The following is a 20,955-nucleotide window of genomic DNA, read 5'->3' as shown; positions in this document are numbered from 1 at the left end:
ATCCATAAAATAAGTTATCAATACCCCTATTTATAATAGTATGAAACCTATTTCAACTAGAAACAGGAAAACCTATTCCTATATTTATTCTAACTACAAATCCTATTAGACATGAATTAAATAAATCAAATCCTAAATAATTAAGGTATCCTACTACAACTTTGAATTAGTTTTTCAACATTCTCCCGTAATTCAAAGTTATATACGTCTGACTTGTTCGTTGTGCAGTTATGTTGGAGAACTTCTCTCCAACTTTCACTTTTGATGAAGCACATGACTTCATCCCTCGATTTGTTGAAGCACCTGTCTCCAACTCACGTTGATGCACTTTGTCACCAACCGTCACCAACACCCAATTTTGTTGAAGTACCTGTCTCCAACTCACGTTGATGAAAGTGCATCAACGCCCAATTTTGTTGAAGCACCTGTCTCCAACTCATGTTGATACACTTTGTCACCAACCGTTGATGCACTTTGTCATCAAAATCCAATTTTGTTGAAGAACCTGTCTTCAACTCACGTTGATCCACTTTGTCACCAACACCCAATTTTTGTTGAAACACATAATCAACTTCCAACTTTTTTTAAACCTCTCCAACTTTTAGAGAAGAGTTTCTTCATCTTGTGCCATATTGCACCTCTTTAAACTTATTTTTTTCTTGAATCCGTCATGAAACTTTTCATCGAATAACCTAATTTTGTCGACAACTATCTATGATTTTGCCAACATATTTTTTTGGCCAAACGGGCGGCACACATTGGTTAGCGCCGCCGCCCGGCAGCGGAAGCTACTTGATTCTCTCTCAAGACCGTAGAAGCTCTGATACCAATATGAAGAAAAATATTTTATTATAAATCTCTGATTGATCTCTACATTTCTTTATTTCCTCTACCCACAAAATAAGTTATTAATACCCCTATTTATAAGGATGAGAAAAGAAAGAGGAGAAGAATGATTGCGGAGAAGAATGAAGAAAAGAGAAGGAACGATAGTTTAGGGTATTTGTAATTGAAAGTAATATTGAAATTAAACAATAATAAGGGATAAAATAATAAAATACTTGGTCAAAAATAAGAATAGCTTTAAGTCAAAAGACAATAAGTTAAGGTTGCCCAACTTATTGACTTGTTTTAAGCACTTTCAATTCTTTTAAAACACTTTTGATGTTTGTCAAACACATAATAAGCAAAAAAAAAAAAAAAAAAAAGAAGAAGAAGAAGAAGAAGAAGTTAATTGGCCCGCTTTTAAGCCAATCCTAATACATACCCTCCAAATAAGTAAAATCCAAAAGGAATGAGTATGGTATGGTGCCCTTGCAAAACAATAAAATCACTTTAAAAAAGTAATACGATGGCAAAATATGAAATAAATAAGAAAAAAATGGCTTAAAGATAATATTTTGAACCATACTTGTGCTTCTTATTGATTTCATCCCATTTCAAACAGAATAGCAGTTTTCAAAGGAAATTCGGGTCATGCATTGTGCTCCAAGATATGGTCCAAACCGTACCTCTATAGGACAATTAGTCAAAACAGTGGAGAAGAATGGGTTGCGGTGGGGACTGTACAAACAAAGAAAATTGTCAAAATAACAACAAATAGTGGTGCAAGCTTTGGATCATATATGATATAAGGCCTTGAATTGGGCTCATTTTTTATGATGCTTAGCACTAGGTGCTTAAGTTGTCTTCGTTATGGACGCTAGCAATTGAAGGGCCAACTCCAATATCCCCCAGGCCAGATGAGGTTAATATTCTGGCAATGCAATTCCCTGGTGGCCATACTAGAATATGTGTCATTTTACATAGACATTACATCAATTGTCGATCAATCATAATATATGTTTAATTCAACAGGATTATAAGCAGCATTTTCTAACAAAGCCATTGAATCAGACGAAAATGTTATGGAACTTTCCATCTGATGAAACAATGGAGCAATTGGTTGAGATTGAAGAGGCTGAGGAGGTAGTTGTAGCATTTAAACTTCACCTTCAAAACGTTTAAAGGAGAAGAAAAAGAATTCTGAATGAATTGATTCAATTTTCTGTGTATTGAATGAATAACTCTTTGTACAGCTCGTGTATATATACAAAAATGAAGGAATCTTCTGATAACTAAGTATGACAGCTGTGCCTATACAATTTGCTGCCTTCTAACTGACTATTAGATAAATACAAATATAAATAAAGAATTTACAATGGATAAATCTGGATAAATTCTTAGGTGTCTTCTGGAAGGTCCAAAAAATAATATTGAGCCCAAGTGTTAAGCCCAAGTGAATAAAGACCAAACATCTTCAGCCCAAAAACTAATAAGTCCCTGACTCCTTTCAGACACAAACATACGAGCATATTCAAGTCAAAATAGATCGATATTATTTAGGTCACTCCTCCACCATCTCTAGCTGCTTCTTCTTGTGAAATTCCGGCAGAAAGATTATCTCCGGCAACACCCCCCTCAAGTGGGAGGACGCCGATCAGACACCTAACTTGTGAAGAAGAGTACGATGCAACGGTCAAGTAAGAGCTTTTGTAAATAAATCAGCAAGCTGTGAAGAAGATGGAACATAGGAAAGTGAGATTAACCCATCAAGCAATTTTTCACGAACGAAGTGACAATCAAGCTCAATATGCTTCGTTCGTTCATGAAAAACGGGGTTCCTCGCAATATGTATTGCGGCTTGGTTGTCACAGTGAAGAGGGACCGGCAAAATTGCCGGAGTACTGAGACCGTGAAGAAGATGAACAATCCAAGTAATTTCTGCTACCAAACGCCTCATAGATCTGTATTCCGCTTCTGCTGAAGAGAGGGCAACAACTGGTTGTTTTTTCGATTTCCAGGAAATTGGACAGCCTCCTAGACTCATGAAAAAGCCACTCACAGATCGTCGAGTGTCGGCACAAGATGTCCAATCAGAGTCGCAAAAGGCCAGAATTTGAATAGAGGGCTCTGGTGTCATGAACAAACCAAGCCCCGGATTCCCAGCCAAATAACGTAAAGTGCGTAAAGCAGCCTGATAATGTCCGGAAAAGGAGGTTTGCATATATTGACTGAGGGTTTGAACTGTAAGGTCAGGCCTTGTGTTCGTCAAAAAATTCAACTTATCCAGCAGTCCTCGATACACAATTGGATCAGGAAGGGGTGTACCAGAGTCGGAGGAAAGTTTAAGAGTATACTCCAAAGGGGTAGAAACAGGTATACAGTTCATGCAATCAAATTCAGAGAGCAGTTCTAGGGCAAATTTTCTTTGGGTTACAACAAGTCCTTCATTTTCTCGTACCAACTCCATTCCCAAGAAATAGTGAGCTTCTCCCAAATCTTTAATTTTGAACTCATAGTCCAAGAATTGCTTAATGTCATTGATTTCTGCTTTGTTGTTCCCGGTGATCAGAATATCGTCTACATAGACAGCAAGGATCGTGATCAAATCACCAGTTAATTTGAAGAAGAGGGAGTAATCATTGAGCGAAGAACTAAATCCTCTCATGGCAAAGGCTGAAGACAAACGGGAATACCATTGGCGCGAAACTTGTTTAAGACCGTACAAAGATTTGCGAAGGCGACATACATGTGTTGGAGAAGGAGGACTCAATCCAGGGGGAAACCTCATGTACACTTCTTCGTGCAAGTCCCCGTGCAAAAAGGCGTTATTCACATCAAGCTGGCAAAGATCCTAACTTTTCTTTACTGCTATAGCTAGAATGCATCGAATTGTTGTCATTTTTACCACCGGAGAGAATGTCTCTGTATAATCAATACCTTCTTGTTGTGTATCTCCCCTGATGACCAGTCATGCCTTGAGCCTTTCTAAAGCACCATTTGATTTCAATTTCACTTTATAAACCCACTTGCAGGGCAACGCTTTCTTTCCAGTTGGAAGCTGCACTATGTCCCATGTTCTGTTGGAATCCAAGGCTTCAAATTCCTTGTCCATTGCTGCTTTCCAGCCGGGATGCATCATTACTTGTTGGTAAGAAGTTGGTTCATTTATTTGTCAAATAGAATTGATGATGCATTGATTTTGGGGTGTCATAGCAGAAAAAGTAGAATGATAAAAGGGATAAAAAGGTGGGTTAGGGGAAATAACAGAGAAAGCAGAATTACAAACATAATCAGATAAATACTTAGGAGGATGATGTTCTCTTTGTGAGCGGCGTAGCTGCTCCTCTGGTGCTGTGGGTAGTACTTCAGTTCTGGGAGCTGAACCAACAATGGAATCATAAATGGGAGACAAAAGGGAAGATTTAGATTGTAAAGATTTAGATTTAGAGGCAGATTTAGAAAGAGGTGTGCTCTGTAAAGATAGATTTGGAGAAAGCACAGTAGAAGAAGAAGAAAAAAAAATGATCATTAGTAGATGGAAAACAAGCAGGAAACAATTTAGACAGTGGTGAAGGAGAAGAGAAAGGAAAAACAGACTCAATGAATTTGACGTTTCTAGAAATGCAGATTGTATTATCTTGCAAGTTAAGGATTTTATATCCTTTCTTTCCAAAAGGATAACCAAGAAAGATCCCAGGAAAAGCTCTAGGGCTTAATTTTTCCCTGTTCCTAGAGAGAGTGGAGTTGAAACATAGGCAACCAAATGGCTTTAGGTAGGAATAATCAGGGTCTTTTCCAAATAGTACTCGATAAGGAGATTTATTTCTAAGTACCTGGGAAGGGAATCGATTGATCAAGTATGTTGCTGTGAGCAAGAACTCTCCCCAGTACCTTTTTGGTGCATGTCACTGAAACATCAAAGCCCTACAAGTCTCTAACAAGTGTCTATGTTTACGTTCAACTACTCCATTTTACTGGGGAGTCCCAGCACAAGTCGTTTGATGAATGATCCCCTGAGAAAAGAAAAAATCTCTTTGTTCTTGTCCTGTTCCCAATTCATAGGCATTATCTGACCTAATCACCTTCACCTTAGCTGAGAATTGTCTATCAACTAGGGCTAGAAACGATTTCAATACTGGGAATGCATTGGACTTTGCAGAGAGGAGAAAAGTCCAAGTGGTTCTGGAAAAATCATCCACTATTGTTAAAAAATATTTCTCCCCTTTATAAGTTGGTGTGTTATAGGGTCCCCATGTATCGATATGTAATAAATCAAAACAGGTCTTTGAATTGATTCTGCTCTTAGGAAAAGGTGGTCTTGATTGCCTTGCCATAGGGCAAACTTCACAAATAATCTTCTTGTTACTGAAAGATATTGGAATGCCTTTTATATTTTTCATTGCATGATAAGGTAGATGTCCTAAACGACAATGCCATAATTTCTCCAAATCAGTCATTTGTGAAACAACAGAACTGTGATTCATTTTCTCATTTAATTGTTCAGGACAAGCAGGACCAGAAAAAACATGGCACACATGCTTATGACAAACTGACTCTGAAACAAAAGGAAAAGATCAGAAAAACAAGACTTTGACATATTGCAAGAAGAAATAGAAACTGGAGCTTGTGGCTTGTTGCAGAAACTAGAGGTATTATCCTTCAGCACATAGAGGCCTGCTGCAGCTTTACCAAAGAGCTGGTCCTTCCTCAGTGAGGGGGCTTGCAGTATACATCCTCCTTTAGTAAATAAAATATCAAAAGGTAATTGATGAACAAGTTGACTTACTGATAGAAGATTATGTTTAAATGCAGGAACATAAAGTACATGATCCAATTTTAATTCAGGTGACAAGTGTAGGCTGCCTATAGAATAAGCTTTTACCTTGGATGAGTTAGCCAAATTGACTAAGAGAGGAAAAGGAAGTGCTCTTATGCCATGCAACAAAGACTTATCAAATGTCATGTGCTGTGTAGCACCAGTGTCAAGAATCCAAGGAACATTGGTGAGTTTAGACAAAAAAGAAGTGAAAACAAAGCAAGCATGATGTATACCAGCTAGGTTAGCTGTAGCAGAGGACTCGAAAAAAGAGGCAGACGCTCCCTGAACAGACTGGAACATCTGAATGAGCTGGTCACACTGCTCCTTAGTAAATCCTTGGCTGCTAACAAGAGTTGAAGCAATATCTCCTCCAACTGTGGTAAGTTCATTCCAACTGTTGCTGTGTGTGCTTGTTGATTCCCAAAGTTCCCCCTCTTTGGCTTGGTGAACTTGAAATTTTGAGGATATCCCACTAGTTTGTAGCACTCTTCTTTGATATGCCTAGATTTTTTACAGTACTTGCAAAATAACTCACTCCTTTTTCCTCCAACTGAGGTATTAGAATTATGTACTTTGTAGTCTCCTGAGTTCCTTTGTGGTGTCCATTTCTGTCCAGATGTCATAAAAGCAGAAGAATCAGAAATGGAATGTAAGTTAAGTGTACCTCCTTTTGTGTCTCTTGGTGGAGGAGAATAGAGTATGCCTGAGCCGTGCTAGGAAGAGGCTTCATCATCAAAATATTTCCCCTTACACTAGTATAAGAATCATTTAACCCCATTAGAAATTGGATCAGTTTTTGGTCTTCATTCATCTTAACATTGTGTGTTTTTGCACCACACTTGCAGTCACAGTTGCATATCATGAAGGTATTAAGCACCTTCATTTGATCCCAAATTCTTTTAAGCTTAGTGAAGTATCCTGCCACATCACTAGATCCTTGGCTGATGCTGTTTAATTCTCTCTACAGTTGGAATAACTTTGTGCCATCAGCTTGACCATACCTCTGCTCGAGCTCATTCCATAACTCTTCAGCAGTTTGTGAATAAATCACACTTCCTCCAATATCCTTGCTGAGTGAGTTAAGAAGCCATGCAATGACCATGTCATTGGATCTTTTCCATAGCTCAAAGAGAGGAGAATCAACAGATGGGCATTGACAAGTACCATTGATGAACCCCAATTTGTTCTTAGCCGAAAGGGAAATAAGAACTCCTCTACGCCAGTTTGCATAACTAGATCCATCAAAGCTTATGTTGATGAGGTTGATTCCAGGATTATCAGAAAATGTTAAAAAATAGGGATGACAAGAATCAATTTGTTGAGCGGGAGTAAGAGTGATCTGGGAAGTGCTGCTAACATGAGAAGGAAGAGTACATTGTTGATAAAAAAAAATGCAAATCAGATTGCTTTGATTAAAGCTTTGATACCATGAAAACGTTCAAAGGAGAAGAAAAAGAATTCTGAAGGAATTGATTCAATTTTCTGTGTATTGAATGAATAACTCTCTATACAGCTCGTGTATATATACAAAAATGAAGGAATCTTCTGATAACTAACTATGACAGCTGTGCCTATACAATTTACTGCCTTCTAACTGACTATTAGATAAATACAAATATAAATAAAGAATTTATAGTGGATAAATCTGGATAAATTCTTAGGTGACTTCTGGAAGGTCCAAAAAATAATATTGAGCCCAAGTGTTAAGCCCAAGTGAATAAAGAGCAAACATCTTCAGCCCAAAAACTAATAAACCCCTGACTCCTTTCAGACACAAACATACGAGCATATTCAAGTCAAAATAGATCGATATTATTTAGGTCACTCCTCCACCATCTCTAGCTGCTTCTTCTTGTGAAATTCCGACAGAAAGATTATCTCCGGCAACAGTGAGTTGGTTGTAATTTCCCTTCAGTCAAGTAAAGCGGTGGTTGTGTTTGGAAATCTGTGTGTTCCAATATATTAGCCTTTTCTGTTATTTAATGATGTTACGCTATTTATTGTAGGTACAAAAGCATGACAAGAGTTGTCTGTCTTGTTGGTTATTTTGGGAAGTGAGTGGATGACAAGAAATCATGAAGACATATTCTCAAAATGACATGGTTGGAACAATGCTTGTTAGCGATGATGCTGTCTTTGATAAATTCATGGAAACTATCATTAGAAGAGGTGCACTGAGTTGCTGTCCTATACCGAAGGAAATAATGAAAATTGTTACTCCCTCCGTCTCATAATATATGTCGTATTTTTCTTGTACACGCCCCTTAAGAAAGAATAGTTTTTGACTACTTTACCCTTACTAAATATTTTCTCAATTTATGTGTTATCTCTATCAATGACATTATCCATATTTTTACTAAATGTGAATGCAATTGATTATTAAGGATAAAAAAGGAAAAATATAATCAATTTTGTCTGAACTTCTAAAATAACAAATAATTTGAGACAAACATATTTAGTAATCACGACACATATTATGAGACGGAGGGAGTAGTAGAAAATTGAGTTGTATTGTTTGTTATAGACAACTTGCACAAAATATGATATGGGGAACACCATATTAACTGGTACGAGATTGAAAAATCACTGAAGTAATCTTGGAAGTAGAAACGGTAGTTCCTTCACTTATATTGAAAAATCACTGGCCCAAAGTTTCACCAATAGCGTAGGAATTGCTTCACTTATATTGAAAAATAAAAAAGTATTAAATAAAACTACTATATGAATTATCAGTCTGATAGATACATAATCTGTCATGGGTAATTAGATATCTATCTCAGCAAAATTAATTCAAATTTACCGTAAAAGCCCAAGGAAATCCTTGTAAACGGTAACAAACTTTACATCATATAAAGCCTCATTAGTGGGGAAGTTTCTTCATTTCAGTTTGGTAATCATAGCAAACTCCTTCATACCAAGTCGAATTTGCTTACCATCAATTATGAACCAAAACTCCCCTTTTTTGAGCTTACAACCCTCCGTTGTAAAAGACTGTGTATGTAATGATCCGGCCGGTCGTTTTGAGAGTATGAACCCCGATTTCTTATTTATTGTCCCCTCTGTTTCATTTTATGCTTACTTGACTTGCCGGGGTACTTGATGTCGGGTTCAGGAGAGTTTCGGAGTGGAATGGCACATAGTCCCTAAGTGTGAAGTTTGAGTTGTAAGAGTTGACCGTAGTTTGGCCTGTGTGAAGACGATTCCAGAATGGAGTTTCGTCGGATCCAATAGCTCCGTATGGTGATTTTGATCTTAGGAGCGCGTCTGGATGTTGATTTTGGAGGTTCGTAGGTCATTTTGGCGTTACTCGGCGAAAGTTGGAAATTTGAGGATTTTTGGGAAGTTTGACCGGGAGTGGACTTTTTGATATCGGGACTCGATTCCGATTTCGAAAGTTGGAGTAGGTCCGTAATGTCAAATGTGATTTGTTTGCATAATTTGAGGTCAATCGGACGTGATTTGATATATTTCGGCATCGTTTGTAGAAGTTAAAATTTTCTTAGTTCATTAGGCTTGAATCGATGCATGATTCCTGTTTTTAGCGTTGTTTGATGTGATTTGAAGGCTTGACTAAGTTCGTATTGTATTTTAGGACTGGTTGGTATGTTTGGTTGTGGTCCCAGGGGCCTCAGGTGGATTACGGATGGTTAATGGATTGGAATTTGGACTTTGATGATGGCTGAAGCTTCAGAATTACTGGTGTCTGGTTTCCTTCTACGCGTTCGTGAAGGTGCTCCCGCGTTCGCGTAGAGGAGTTTGAGTGCTGCTGGATTTTTGCCTTCGCGTTTGCCTTGTAGGTGCCACGTTCGTGAAGTTGTGGAGTCTTAGGTCTACACGTTCGCGTAGAGGAGCAGTCTGTTGGGTCATCAGGCTTTTAGCCTACGCGATCGCATAGAGGTGCACGTGTTCGCGAAGGGTCAGGCAGGGAAAGCTCCGCGTTCGCGAGTGGGACCTCGCGTTCGCGTAAGAGGTTTTTGGGCAGAGGCATTTTTGTGCTTCACGAACGCGAGGAAGCTTCCGCGTTCGCAAAGAAGGAAACACCCGGGCAGAACTTAAAATCCCAAAATCGAGAGTTAATGTCATTTTTCACCATTTGGACTTGTGAGCTCGGATTTAGGCAATTCTTGGAGAAACTTTTACATGGGTGTTGGGGTAAGTGATTCTTACCTAGTTTTGGTTAATTTTCATGATTATGCCTTTGAGTTCATCATTTAATTAGGGATTAGGGGTGGAAAATTGGGGGAAAATGGAGGAAAGTTCTTAGACCAAATTTTGAGATTTTGATCGAGATTTTGGTATCGGATTTGAGTAATTTTTGTATGGGTAAACTCGTGGTTGAATGGGTGTTTAGATTTTATGACTTTTACCCGATTCCGAGACGTGGGCCCAGGTTGACTTTTTTGGGCGATTTTCTATTTTCTTGTTAAAATCTTCATTTCATTAATTAGATTAGTTTCTTATAGTTATATTTATAGTATGAAATTGCTTTTTGCTAGATTTGGGACATTCGGAGTCGGAAAGTTGAGGGAAAGGCATTCTTATTGACTGATTGAGTTTGGTTTTAGGTAAGTGACTTGTCTAACCTTGTATGGGGGAAATCCCCTCAGGATTTGGTATTGTTGTAATAATAGTGATATTTGAGTGCCGTGTATGCGAGGTGACGAGTGCGTACACGGGCTAAACGTTGAAAATCCAGTCTTTGCTAAGTAGTATCCTGTTTATATCTTAAATGAGTTATCCCAATATGTGTAGTCTTCATGTTTAGTCTAATCTCACACGTCTACATGTTTCATCTCTCAGTTGCAATTTGTAAACAATCTTAGTTGAATTACCTCTTTTTCCTTGATTCTGTATTTGTTCTTTAACTGTAGGATTTCCTTGATTGTAACATCATTGTTGTTTTATTGCATGTTGACTTTCATGATTCTTGTTGTGAGGATTGGTTGGTTGTGGAACGAGGTTTCTTCCGTGCGGAATGAGATTGTAGCACGAGGTTTTTGCCGTGCCATTGTGAGATATTCACTTTTGGGACTACGAGGCGGTACCTCGGGAGCGACTGCATATTTACTTTTGGGACTATGAGGCGGTACCTCGGTAGCGCCCATGTTACATATTTACTTTTGGGACTACGAGGCGGTACCTCGCGACCGCCCCTGTTGATTTGCTATTTTTGTTGTGTTGTCTGTTGTTGTTGTTGTTGTTGTTGTTCCTTAACTTGTAAGATATTCTTTTCCTTCGTGTTGTAATTGTCTTCCTGTTTTTCCTTAGTTATTGCTTTCCATTCATTCTTGCTGTTTCATATATCTGCCACTCCTTTTTATCATTTCGCCTTCTACCTTACTTCTTATATTCCAGTAGGGCGCTGACCTGACCTCATCACGACTCTACCGATGTTAGACTTGGCACTTATTGGGTACCGCTGTGGTGTACCCACACTACACTTCTGCACATGTTTTGTGCAGACCAAGGTATATCCTACCAACCCCGATATCAGTAGAGTGCGTGTTGCTGCTTGGAGACTTCAAGGTATATTTGCCAGCGTCCGGAGACCTTGGATTCCCCCTCTATCCTTATTATGTTGGTCTTCTTTATTTTCCTAGATGCTGATGTATAGAGACATTTAGTACATTCCTTAGAGCTTGTGGCTTGTGACTATCGGGTTTTGAGAGTTGTTTACACTCTGAGTTGTGGATTTTTACTTGTACATGCCGAGCGACAGTTTTTCAGTTATATATTATTTGTTAAATGTTGAGGTTTAGTCATATTTCAATTATTTTTCGCAAATTGTTTTGCTTACCTAGTCTTAGAGACTAGATGCCGTCACGACATCCTACGGAGGGAAAATTTGGGTCGTGACAAGTTCATATCAAAGCTCTAGGTTCATAGGTGTTATGAGTCACAAGCAGGTTTAGTAGAGTCTCGCAGATAGGTACGGATCTATACTTATCTTCAGGAGGATATGGAACTGTTAGGAAAAAGAATTCACTTCTTTGATTCCTTGTCATGCAAAATCGTTGGCTTCGGGATTCTAAACTTCTACCTTTCTATTCTCTCACAGATGGCGAGGACACGCACAATTGGATCAGGTGAACAGACACCCGGCCCCCCTGCTGGAGCCGCGAGAGGCCGGGGCCGGGGTAGAGGCCGAGGACGTCCATGTGGTGCAGCCAAAGCACCCGCACGAGATACTACAGAGGAGCCACCAGTAGCTCCAGTTGGAGCACAGGCACCTGAGACGCATGTTACTGCACCAGCTCTTCAGGAGACACTCGCCTAGTTTCTGAGCATGTTCGGTACTTTAGCTCAGGCAGGGTTGATCCCACTTGCTCCTGCGACATATTTAGGCGGGGGAGGAGCACAGACTCCCGCCTCCCGTACCCCAGAGCAGCAGGTTAAGGTCGACTAGGTTCCTGAGGTCGTACCAGTGCAGACGTTAGCCCCAGTTTGGCCCGAGTCTAGAGCATCAGTTTCTGAGGAGGAGCAACTCAGGCTCTAGAGGTACAAGAAGTACCACCCTCCTACTTTTAGTGGCTTGGCATTTAAGGATGCCCAGGGTTTTCTTGAGGAGTGCCACTGTACCCTCCATATATTTGGTGTATTAGAGTCTAGTGGGGTTTCTTTCACTACGTTCCAGCTTAGGGGTGTGGCTTATCAGTGGTGGCGTGCATATGAGTTGGGTATTCCGCCCGAGGCAGCTGCACTCACTTGGACTCAGTTCTCAGATATGTTCTTGAGGGAGTATGTTCCCCAGAGTCTCAGAGATGCATGGCGTGTAGGGTTTGAGCAGCTGCGCCAGGGTTCTATGATCGTGTCAGAGTATGCTGTCCGGTTCAGTGATTTGGCTAGGCATGCACCAACCTTGGTTGCTATTGTTAGAGAGCGGTCCGTCGATTTATCGAGGGGCTCAACCCCAGTATCAGGTTTTGCATGGCTCGAGAGTTGGAGATGGGCATCGCATACCAGTAGGTGGTGGGGATTGCTAGGAGATTAGAGAGTATGCTGATTCGAGAGAGAGAGAGAGAAGAGAGAGAGGCCAAGAGGTCTTAAGATTCTGGCACTTATAGTGGTACTCATGCCCCAGCTGCAGCTCGTCATGGTAGGGGCCATGTGACTCGCCCAGTTCATCCAGCACTTCCAGCCGCTAGTGGTATTCCGACCACTCTTAGGCCCCAGGCTCCCTATTATTGTCACGCCCCTAACTCGGGGAGCGCGACCTGTGCTTAACCGGGTGAATCCGGCCGAGCAAGCCTGCCAGATTTCCTTCTACCAAAACTCATTCATGAAATACGAGGAGATGTACTCCATTAATCAAACACTGAAAATATTTCATTAACAACTTTCATTTCATTTCCATTAGGAGCTTCATTCATAACTTTTAAAATATTACGAGTTTATAGATTTAATGAAAAACATGTTTTCAAAACACCAACATTTCTAATTCAATTCCCAACATGAAACACCACCCACAACCTGTCTACGGAGCCTCTGAGTACAATAGAAGAGAAATATGGAAAAGTCGGCAACAAGGCCCTGGCTATACCTCAAAACACAAAGTACATGAGAAACAAAAGATACATGACCCCGAAATGATATGAGGCTCACCAAGTCAACTGGGAAGAGAGAGTACCTCTATCACTGATCAATGCCGCCTATTGTGGAATCACTTGCATCAATTAAAGATGCAGCGCCCCCGGCAAAAGGGACGTTACTACCGTCGAATAACACTAGTATGTATAGCTAAATGTCCTCTTTCAAACTAGAAAGCCTATATAAGAAAACGAAAACAATAGAAACAACAAGTCACAATCAGTTATATCCAAATGCCCAATTGAAACATAATAATTTTCAATATACGAAAATAATATATATTTTTGGTTGGGAGATCATTTGCACCGATATACCCACCGTGTCTTTAGTAGGAGTCCGATCACGCCCGATCAGCTAGGACATCTCCCCACGAACAATGTGGTTTGACATGTGTGTGAACTGGAACGTGTAGTTTCAGGTGTGGGCCTTATGACCTACCCTTCATCGGTTTTGCTAGTGATGCTCCCAAAAATATTTTTTGATTTGATTTGCACAAAAAGGTAACATAAATACAATTTTACTCACCTCAACATCTTCACATTGTATAAATCCTCATTAGTATTTCCAGTCACACTCGACAACAATATTTCCTTGGCTCATTTGGCCATTCACAAGATTCTTTATTCCTGGCACGGTGGCCGTATTTCATGTTCCATACTTCCACCTCTTTTATTTTCAAGGATCACCATTAAATGTCAACACATAGAATATTTCAAAAATCATATACCTCAAATTCATTAGTAATGAAAACTTTAAACATAAAAGGTTTCTTCCCAAAGAATGGGGCACACCGACTAGCAATAAAAGTACACATCAAAATCATAGCAAGCAATACACTATTTATTCTTGCAATACTCTTTCCCAGAAATGACAATGTACAATTTCAACACCTGAGTATCTAAGAACTCAAATCACACTGGATATATTTATAAAACAAAGCATTATTTAAAATAACCACTTATGGGCATGAATTGAGTACAAAAGCTTTTAGGCAATTCTATTTTCGAAATCATTTTTAAATAGTTGAGTCGAGGCTCATTTGATAATCTTTGTCACATCCTCTCATTTCATTGGAACCACTAGCCACAATTTTAACTTAAATTCTTGGCACGTTTGCCACACTCTATATCCCCAATTCACATATTTCATTTTCAAGCACCTTTATAGATTATCAACAATAAGACATTTCCAATCAAGACTCTAGGTACACATATGAGCAATTTAAAGCCTTAAGCATATCGAGTTTTTCTCACACAATTTGGCATACTAGCCTTCATTTGAAACACGACTCAAAGTCATAACATTTTAATACACAACCCATACTAAAAACTTACAGGAACATTATGGAATTCTCTTCTAAGAGAGAAAGTTTAGCCAACATACCTTGTTCGATCTTTCCTTAAGTTACTACAACGCCCCGACACTCCTAGCAATAACAATCTATAGGAAGATAGTGAAAATCGATTAATGATTAGAAGGATTCCCATGATGTAACTCTCTTAGGAATTTTGTCAAACACCTAACAAGCGAAATAGACTACAAGGCTCTACAATGGAAATCCCTTCACCCTCAACCAATTTCAACAAGAAACTACCCAAAATGGTTCATTAACTCCACATACTACAACTTAGTGTCACATGCATGTCCTATTTCTAACCCCACAATATATTTGAAATCATAACCTCTTGCATGAAAGCTTAGGAGTAGGGATTATCCGGAAAGAGATAATCTAGTGATTGACTTCCTTGATTCTTGAAGATTGGTGCAAGGTTGGATGATAGGGAGGTTAGGTTTTCTCCTTCTCTCTCTAAAATGCTCTTACCTCTCTCTAGACTCACCAGAAAATCGTCCCAAATTAAGCTCCAAAGGCTATTTATCAAAATGGGGCGGGGTTATAAGAACCCAGAATTAGTATAGCCGCGCCGCATTGGGCGTGGAGCGACAGTGAAAAATGTGGCCAAAAACAATTTGTCGAAGTGTTTAGGAAAACGCCACAAGCGCGCTGCATGGCGCGGTAGGTCTACCCACAGTGAATTATATTTCCTTCACTCCCTTGTGCACTGTTCAACCTAAAAAGTCCGTAAACACGTAATTCTACCCTGACACCACATAGTCCTGAGTTTTTTTGGTAAAATTTTATGAGGCCTTACATCCTCGCACCGCCATTGTCTAGTGCACCTCCTTCATGGGGTGCTTTCAGCGGTCATTCCAGCCGATTAGGCCCAAGCCAGCCACGTCCTCCGAGAGCTTGTTTTGTGTGTGGTGACACTCGTCATGTGGTGAGGGATCCCCCAAGACTCGGGAAGGGTGCACCTCCACAGACTACTCAGGCACCACATGCTCCACTGAATCCTCAAGCTATGGTATAGTACCGGCTACCACTCCACCTGCTCAGCAATCTCGAGGTGGAGGTCGTGCAGGTAGAGGTTGCCCTAGAGGGGAAGGCCAGGTTAGATATTACGCTCTTTCTACTCGGACGAAAGCAGTTGCATCCGACTCTGTCATTACAAGTATTGTTCCGGTCTGTCATATCGATGTATCCGTATTATTTGAGGCTCTACTTATTCCTACATGTCATCTTAATTTGCTCAGTATTTGGGTGTATCCCATGATTCTTTGAGTTCCCCTATCTATGTGTCTACACTTGTGGGGATTCTATTGTTGTAGACTGTGTGTATCGGTCGTGTTTGGTTGTTCTTAGTGGTTTTGAGACCAGAGCCGATTTATTATTGCTGAGTTTGGTAGACTTTGACATTATTTTGGGCAGGGACTGGTTGTCGCCCCATTATGCTATTCTTGATTGTCACGCCAAGATCTGAGTTACCTTAGATTATACTCCTAGCAGAGTTATTTCATTTCTAAAGGCTCAGCAAATGGTTGAGAAGAGGTATGATGCGTATCTAGCTTATGTGACAGATGCCAGTATTGATACTCCTACCCTTGAGTCAGTTCCGGTAGTGAGGGATTATTTAGATGTATTTCCAGCGGATTTTCCGGGCTCGCGCCCGACAGGTATATCAAATTTGGTATTGCTTTGTTGCCGGGCACTCAGCCCATCTCTATTCCTCCTTATCGTATGGCTCCGCTTGAGTTTAAGGAGTTAAAGGAGCAGTTGCAAGAGTTGATTGATAAGGGCTTCTTTCGCCCCAATGTGTCGCCGTGTGGTGCTCCAGTCTTGTTTGTGAAGAAGGATGGTTCTATGCGCACGTGTATTGATTATCACCGGTTGAACAAAGTTACAGTGAAGAATAAGTACAAAGTACCTCGTATGGATGACCTATTTGATCAGTTACAGGGTGCCAGAGTTTTCTCCAAGATTGACTTGCGTTCAGGCTATCATCAGTTGAAGATTTGGGATCCAGATATCCCGAAGACTGCTTTCAGGGCTCGGTATGGTCACTACAAGTTCCTTGTGATGTCATTTGGGCTGACCAATGCCCCATCAACATTCATGCACTTGATGCACATGTATTTCGGCCCTATCTTGACTCACTCGTCCTTGTGTTTATTGACGATATTCTGGTGTACTCCGAGAGTCGGGAGGATTGTGAACACCTAATTTTTGCACGCTTTTAAGTCTCCAACAAAAACAAACTTTTGGATGGTTTTAGCTATTTTGGTTGTATTTCTTTGAACTTATTTGTGCATTTTTTTGTGAATTTCTTAATTAAAAAGTACCAAAAATATTCTTTACTTTGTATTTGTATATTTTAGTTTACATCTTTAAATTATACACCAAAAAGATTTTCTTTCTATTTGTACATTTGTAGGATTGTATTAGATTATAATTTCATTAGAGAGAAAAGGAATTGAGTTAAGCTTCAATCAGTCGAATTGGGCTAAAAGATGGTGCAAAATCAGCAGCCCAAATCGTTTGACCCGGGTCCAATGAATGGCTTGCCAATAAAAAAAGACATTATAAATAATAGAAGGAAAAGACAGAATGCTCGATGAAAGTCTTCTATGGAAAGCACAAGAATTGGATGACAATTGGAAGCCTATAATTGAAGTTTTGGCGTATCCAAGCTCCTATCTTGGACACATCCAAGCTCCTATCTTAGACATATCCAAGATCCTATCTTCGGACACATCCAAGCTCCTATCTTCGAACACATCCAAACCCACATCCTTAGACGTATCCAAACTCCTATCTTGGACGTGTCCAAGCTCACATCTTCAGATATTCTACATATCTTTCACTCTAAAAAAGATAAAGGCTTACTCACTGAAAAACAAAACAACTTGAGAGCAAAACAAAGATCAACTTAACATCTACAGTAAGCTGCAAAAGAAAGCTGAAACTCCTCATTTTCTTTTGTTTAAAAGCTGCTGGTTGTTGCTGTTGGTTTCTGTTACTTCAGTCATTGCTAACACTTTTACTTTCTGTTATCCGGGTAACCTTCTTAACAACTATTATAATATTGGTCAAGAATGAATGGAAATGAAGCAAATTTAAAGTGCTCTTCAGCTTCTTTTGAGCTTTAAATACTCTGTTATGTAGGACTTTATATGTAAGCATGTGTAATGAATGTTGAGCTTCTTGTGTCATTGAGGTTGACACCAAGCTTTAAATATTTTGGCTCATAGCCCACTGCCATTTTTTTTCCTTCTGTTTGTTTTGTGAAAAATCAACAAATGATATTTCTTTTCATGGTTAAGTTGTTTCATCTTTATGAAGTATTGATTGAAACTAATGATCGCCATTTTCATAAACGTGTTTGATATCTAAAATAATTGAAAGTGGTTTCATGTAAGTCAAGTAGAAAGCAGTAGTGATGCATTGGAATGATTTTAAGGTTCTCGTTGGTCTATATATATGTGATTGGGCCATTTTAATTAACTGGGCCCCAAGTCAATAGCCATGACTTGTTCAATAATAACCTGTCACGAGCAGGGCTTCCTTTTTCACATGAGATGTCTTACACTTCGTATCAAATTAAAAATATAATTTTATCAGCCCATGTCGATATAGTCCATGAGTTAATCCAAATCTTTTTAGTGTCATATTTAGTTAAACGAATATAATAATGTCATATTCTTTTCTCTTGAATAATTTACTTAAACTCTTTTATTTAATTTAGGCACAACTTTAGGCATGTTCCAAATGTAGACCATGTGTTCTTAACTAAAGAGTAAAGAGAAAGGGAGGGTTCGAGACAAAGACAGAGATGCAAACTCAAAAGGGTTTAGCTTACGTTGAAGGATATAAATTGTTCACACTATTACACTAAATTACATTATGCTAATAACATAAGAGTACTGTTTTTTATAGTAAATCTAACTTGATATAATATAAAATAATACTAATTAGATATAAGTAGTTAGATTACATAGATAGTGAAATATTTTTCTACAATCTTAATATACGTTATACAAGAAGTCTAATGTGAAAGAGTTCAAGTGAGGTGCATTGACAACATATAATCTTTGGTCAACATATAATAAATATTCATGTGCGCATTCCAGCTCCTTGACTCTCCAATTAACAAATTGTGTTTGACCATATATTCATATCCGTTCTTTGGTTAAATACACATAACCAAATAAAGACCTCGTGTGCTTATACGCTCCTAGGCCAAAGTTAATAAAATTTAATTATTAATTTTTAAGTGGCAATAGATGATCGTTAATCAACGCAAATAAAACATACTTTATCCAAAAATTAATTCAAGCCAATTATAGTCAATAAAAGCGACCGTGCTAGAACCACGGGACTCGGGAAATGCCTTACACCTTCTCCCCGGTCAACAAAATTCCTTACTCGGGCTTTATTTTCGCAGACCAATAATAAATAGAGTCAACTTTCCTTTGACTAGGAATTCAATAAAAAAGGGTGACTTGGAACCCAAAAATCAATTCCAAGTGGCGACTCTATAAATAAAATAATCCCTACTCAAATTTGTCTTTTAAGTTGGAAACACTCTTCAATCCACACGATCACATATTTATTTTGCGGGAAAAAAAAGGGGTGTGACAACTCTGGCGACTCCGTTAGGGACAACCAGAATTTGAGCTTGTACATGTTGACTTTTTATTTGGCTTTATTAATTTTGTACATATTGTGATCTATTTGTGCCTAATGTGCTACCTGTTCTCTTTTTACCGCTTTGATATTGTTGAACTGTACATATAAACTGTCTTCTCACGCTCCCCCTCTGAGTCTTCTTGAAATTAAAAATTGGGCATTTGCTTGACATAGCCCGCTTTCTTTGAGATAGCCGAGGTTATTGTCGCCCGGTGAAGGAATTTAGTCACACATATTTTAGGCCGGGAGCACCACCAGCTAAGCCGGAAAGCAATGCTACCGTACGCTGACCCTCCTCGGCTCGAGTTGTCCGCTCAAGTAAGCCAGTCTAGATACCTTCTCCAATATGATTTAACCTAGAAGAACAAACCTCATGCCGGATATCTCTAGTAGGTTCGCTTTATTTGCATCACCTGCATTTGACTTAGCGAAGCTCGGCACAGGGGCCGGGTCCGTATAAGACAGGTATCCTCTTTGAGACCAACGTGTTCACTTATGTGCTACTTGTTACATCATTTGGAAGGCTTGCTTGCATTGTTGATCGGCTTTAAAAATTAGTTGAGCGGAATTATTTAAAAAAATAAAGCATTCTCCTAATTTAGTACAAATAATCCTTTTTTTACTAACATTTTGTAGTAGTCTTGCTTGAGGTGTAAAGAATAATTTTCATAAAAATCAAAAGAGACAAATACTCGGTTTCACCGAACTAGGCGAGTTTGAATCTCATCGGATGTGAGATACGTAGGCAATCTTTATCGTGTCTAGCCCCCAATTTTCAAAAATCCAAAAAAAAATTTCCTTTAATCTTTGATGCATCAAGTCCAAACATTTAAAAAAAAGAATTTGAAATCCAAAATATTTTTGTTTTTCTTTCGAAAATTAAAAATAAAACTCAAAATTCAAATATAAATCGCAAATTCAAAGGCAAAAATATATTTTCTTTCTTCATTAGAATTCTTTCATTCAAATATTTCCAAAAACAATCTAAATATATTTTCCATTAAATCTATCTTTGAGGCATCAAATCCAGAAATTTTAAAATAAATCAATAAATTTAATTGCAAAATATTTTCATTCTTCTTCAAAAGTTTTTCTTTTTGAAATTAAAAGGAAAACTCAGAATCCAAAGATGTTTTCATTCAACGGCAAAAATTAAAAACCCCAAAAATATTTTCTTTGTTCTTTAGAAACCTTTCTTTCAACAATTCCCAGAAAAAAAAATCCAAAATTATTTTCCTGATTTCCTTGAACTACGTAATGATCGGATTCATGCGGCGACATGATACGTAGGCAACCTCCAAAAGGTTCGATCAAATATTTTTCAATGACTCTAAAATGAGGGATCAAAATGAAGCGAGTGAAAAAAAATCGGAAAAAAGAGAGAAGAAAATAAGAGCGCCAATAGACAATAACCTTATAAGCCGGAATGATACATGAAGCCTTCGAAAAGCATGTTAGAGGCGGTGATAATGTTAGGAGCATGGCATATTACGTGTGATTCATATATGTAAAATGCTTAAACCTAACACATTTATTGTCTCATACAAGTAAGCTTAAGGTGGTTGCTTTGTGGTGAAACTGGCAACACATCATTACTTCACCAGATCCAAGGGAAAGGTACTAATGGCTAACAAAGATAGAATCAAGGTGGTTAGTGACGACCCTCAGGGTCAATCAGTTGAGCAAGAGACGGAGGAAG

The 20,955-nt window shown here is 38.8% G+C and overlaps 1 protein-coding gene across 1 annotated transcript; it reads right to left on the bottom strand.

Annotated features, from left to right (window-relative positions):
* Positions 1-2,518: 2,518 nt before the first annotated feature.
* On the bottom strand, positions 2,519-3,937 carry LOC109244503 (uncharacterized mitochondrial protein AtMg00810-like). Its single transcript, XM_019411608.1, has 2 exons — positions 3,800-3,937; positions 2,519-3,664 (listed from the first exon to the last, which is right to left on the bottom strand). The coding sequence occupies exons 1-2, from the start codon at positions 3,935-3,937 to the stop codon at positions 2,519-2,521; spliced, it is 1,284 nt and encodes a 427-aa protein (XP_019267153.1).
* Between the last annotated feature and the right edge of the window lie 17,018 nt (positions 3,938-20,955).

Source organism: Nicotiana attenuata, unplaced genomic scaffold (assembly GCF_001879085.1).
Source record: "Nicotiana attenuata strain UT unplaced genomic scaffold, NIATTr2, whole genome shotgun sequence".
Taxonomy (NCBI): domain Eukaryota; kingdom Viridiplantae; phylum Streptophyta; class Magnoliopsida; order Solanales; family Solanaceae; genus Nicotiana; species Nicotiana attenuata.
This window is presented reverse-complemented; position numbering and strand designations above follow the sequence as displayed.

Bases quoted from the DNA above. Each gene is read 5' to 3' on its own strand.
- LOC109244503 (XM_019411608.1), bottom strand. From the start codon at position 3,937: ATGGACAAGGAATTTGAAGCCTTGGATTCCAACAGAACATGGGACATA. The intron at 3,665-3,799 runs GCATGACTGGTC...GATCTTTGCCAG, and splicing joins GTGCTTTAGAAAGGCTCAAG to CTTGATGTGAATAACGCCTT.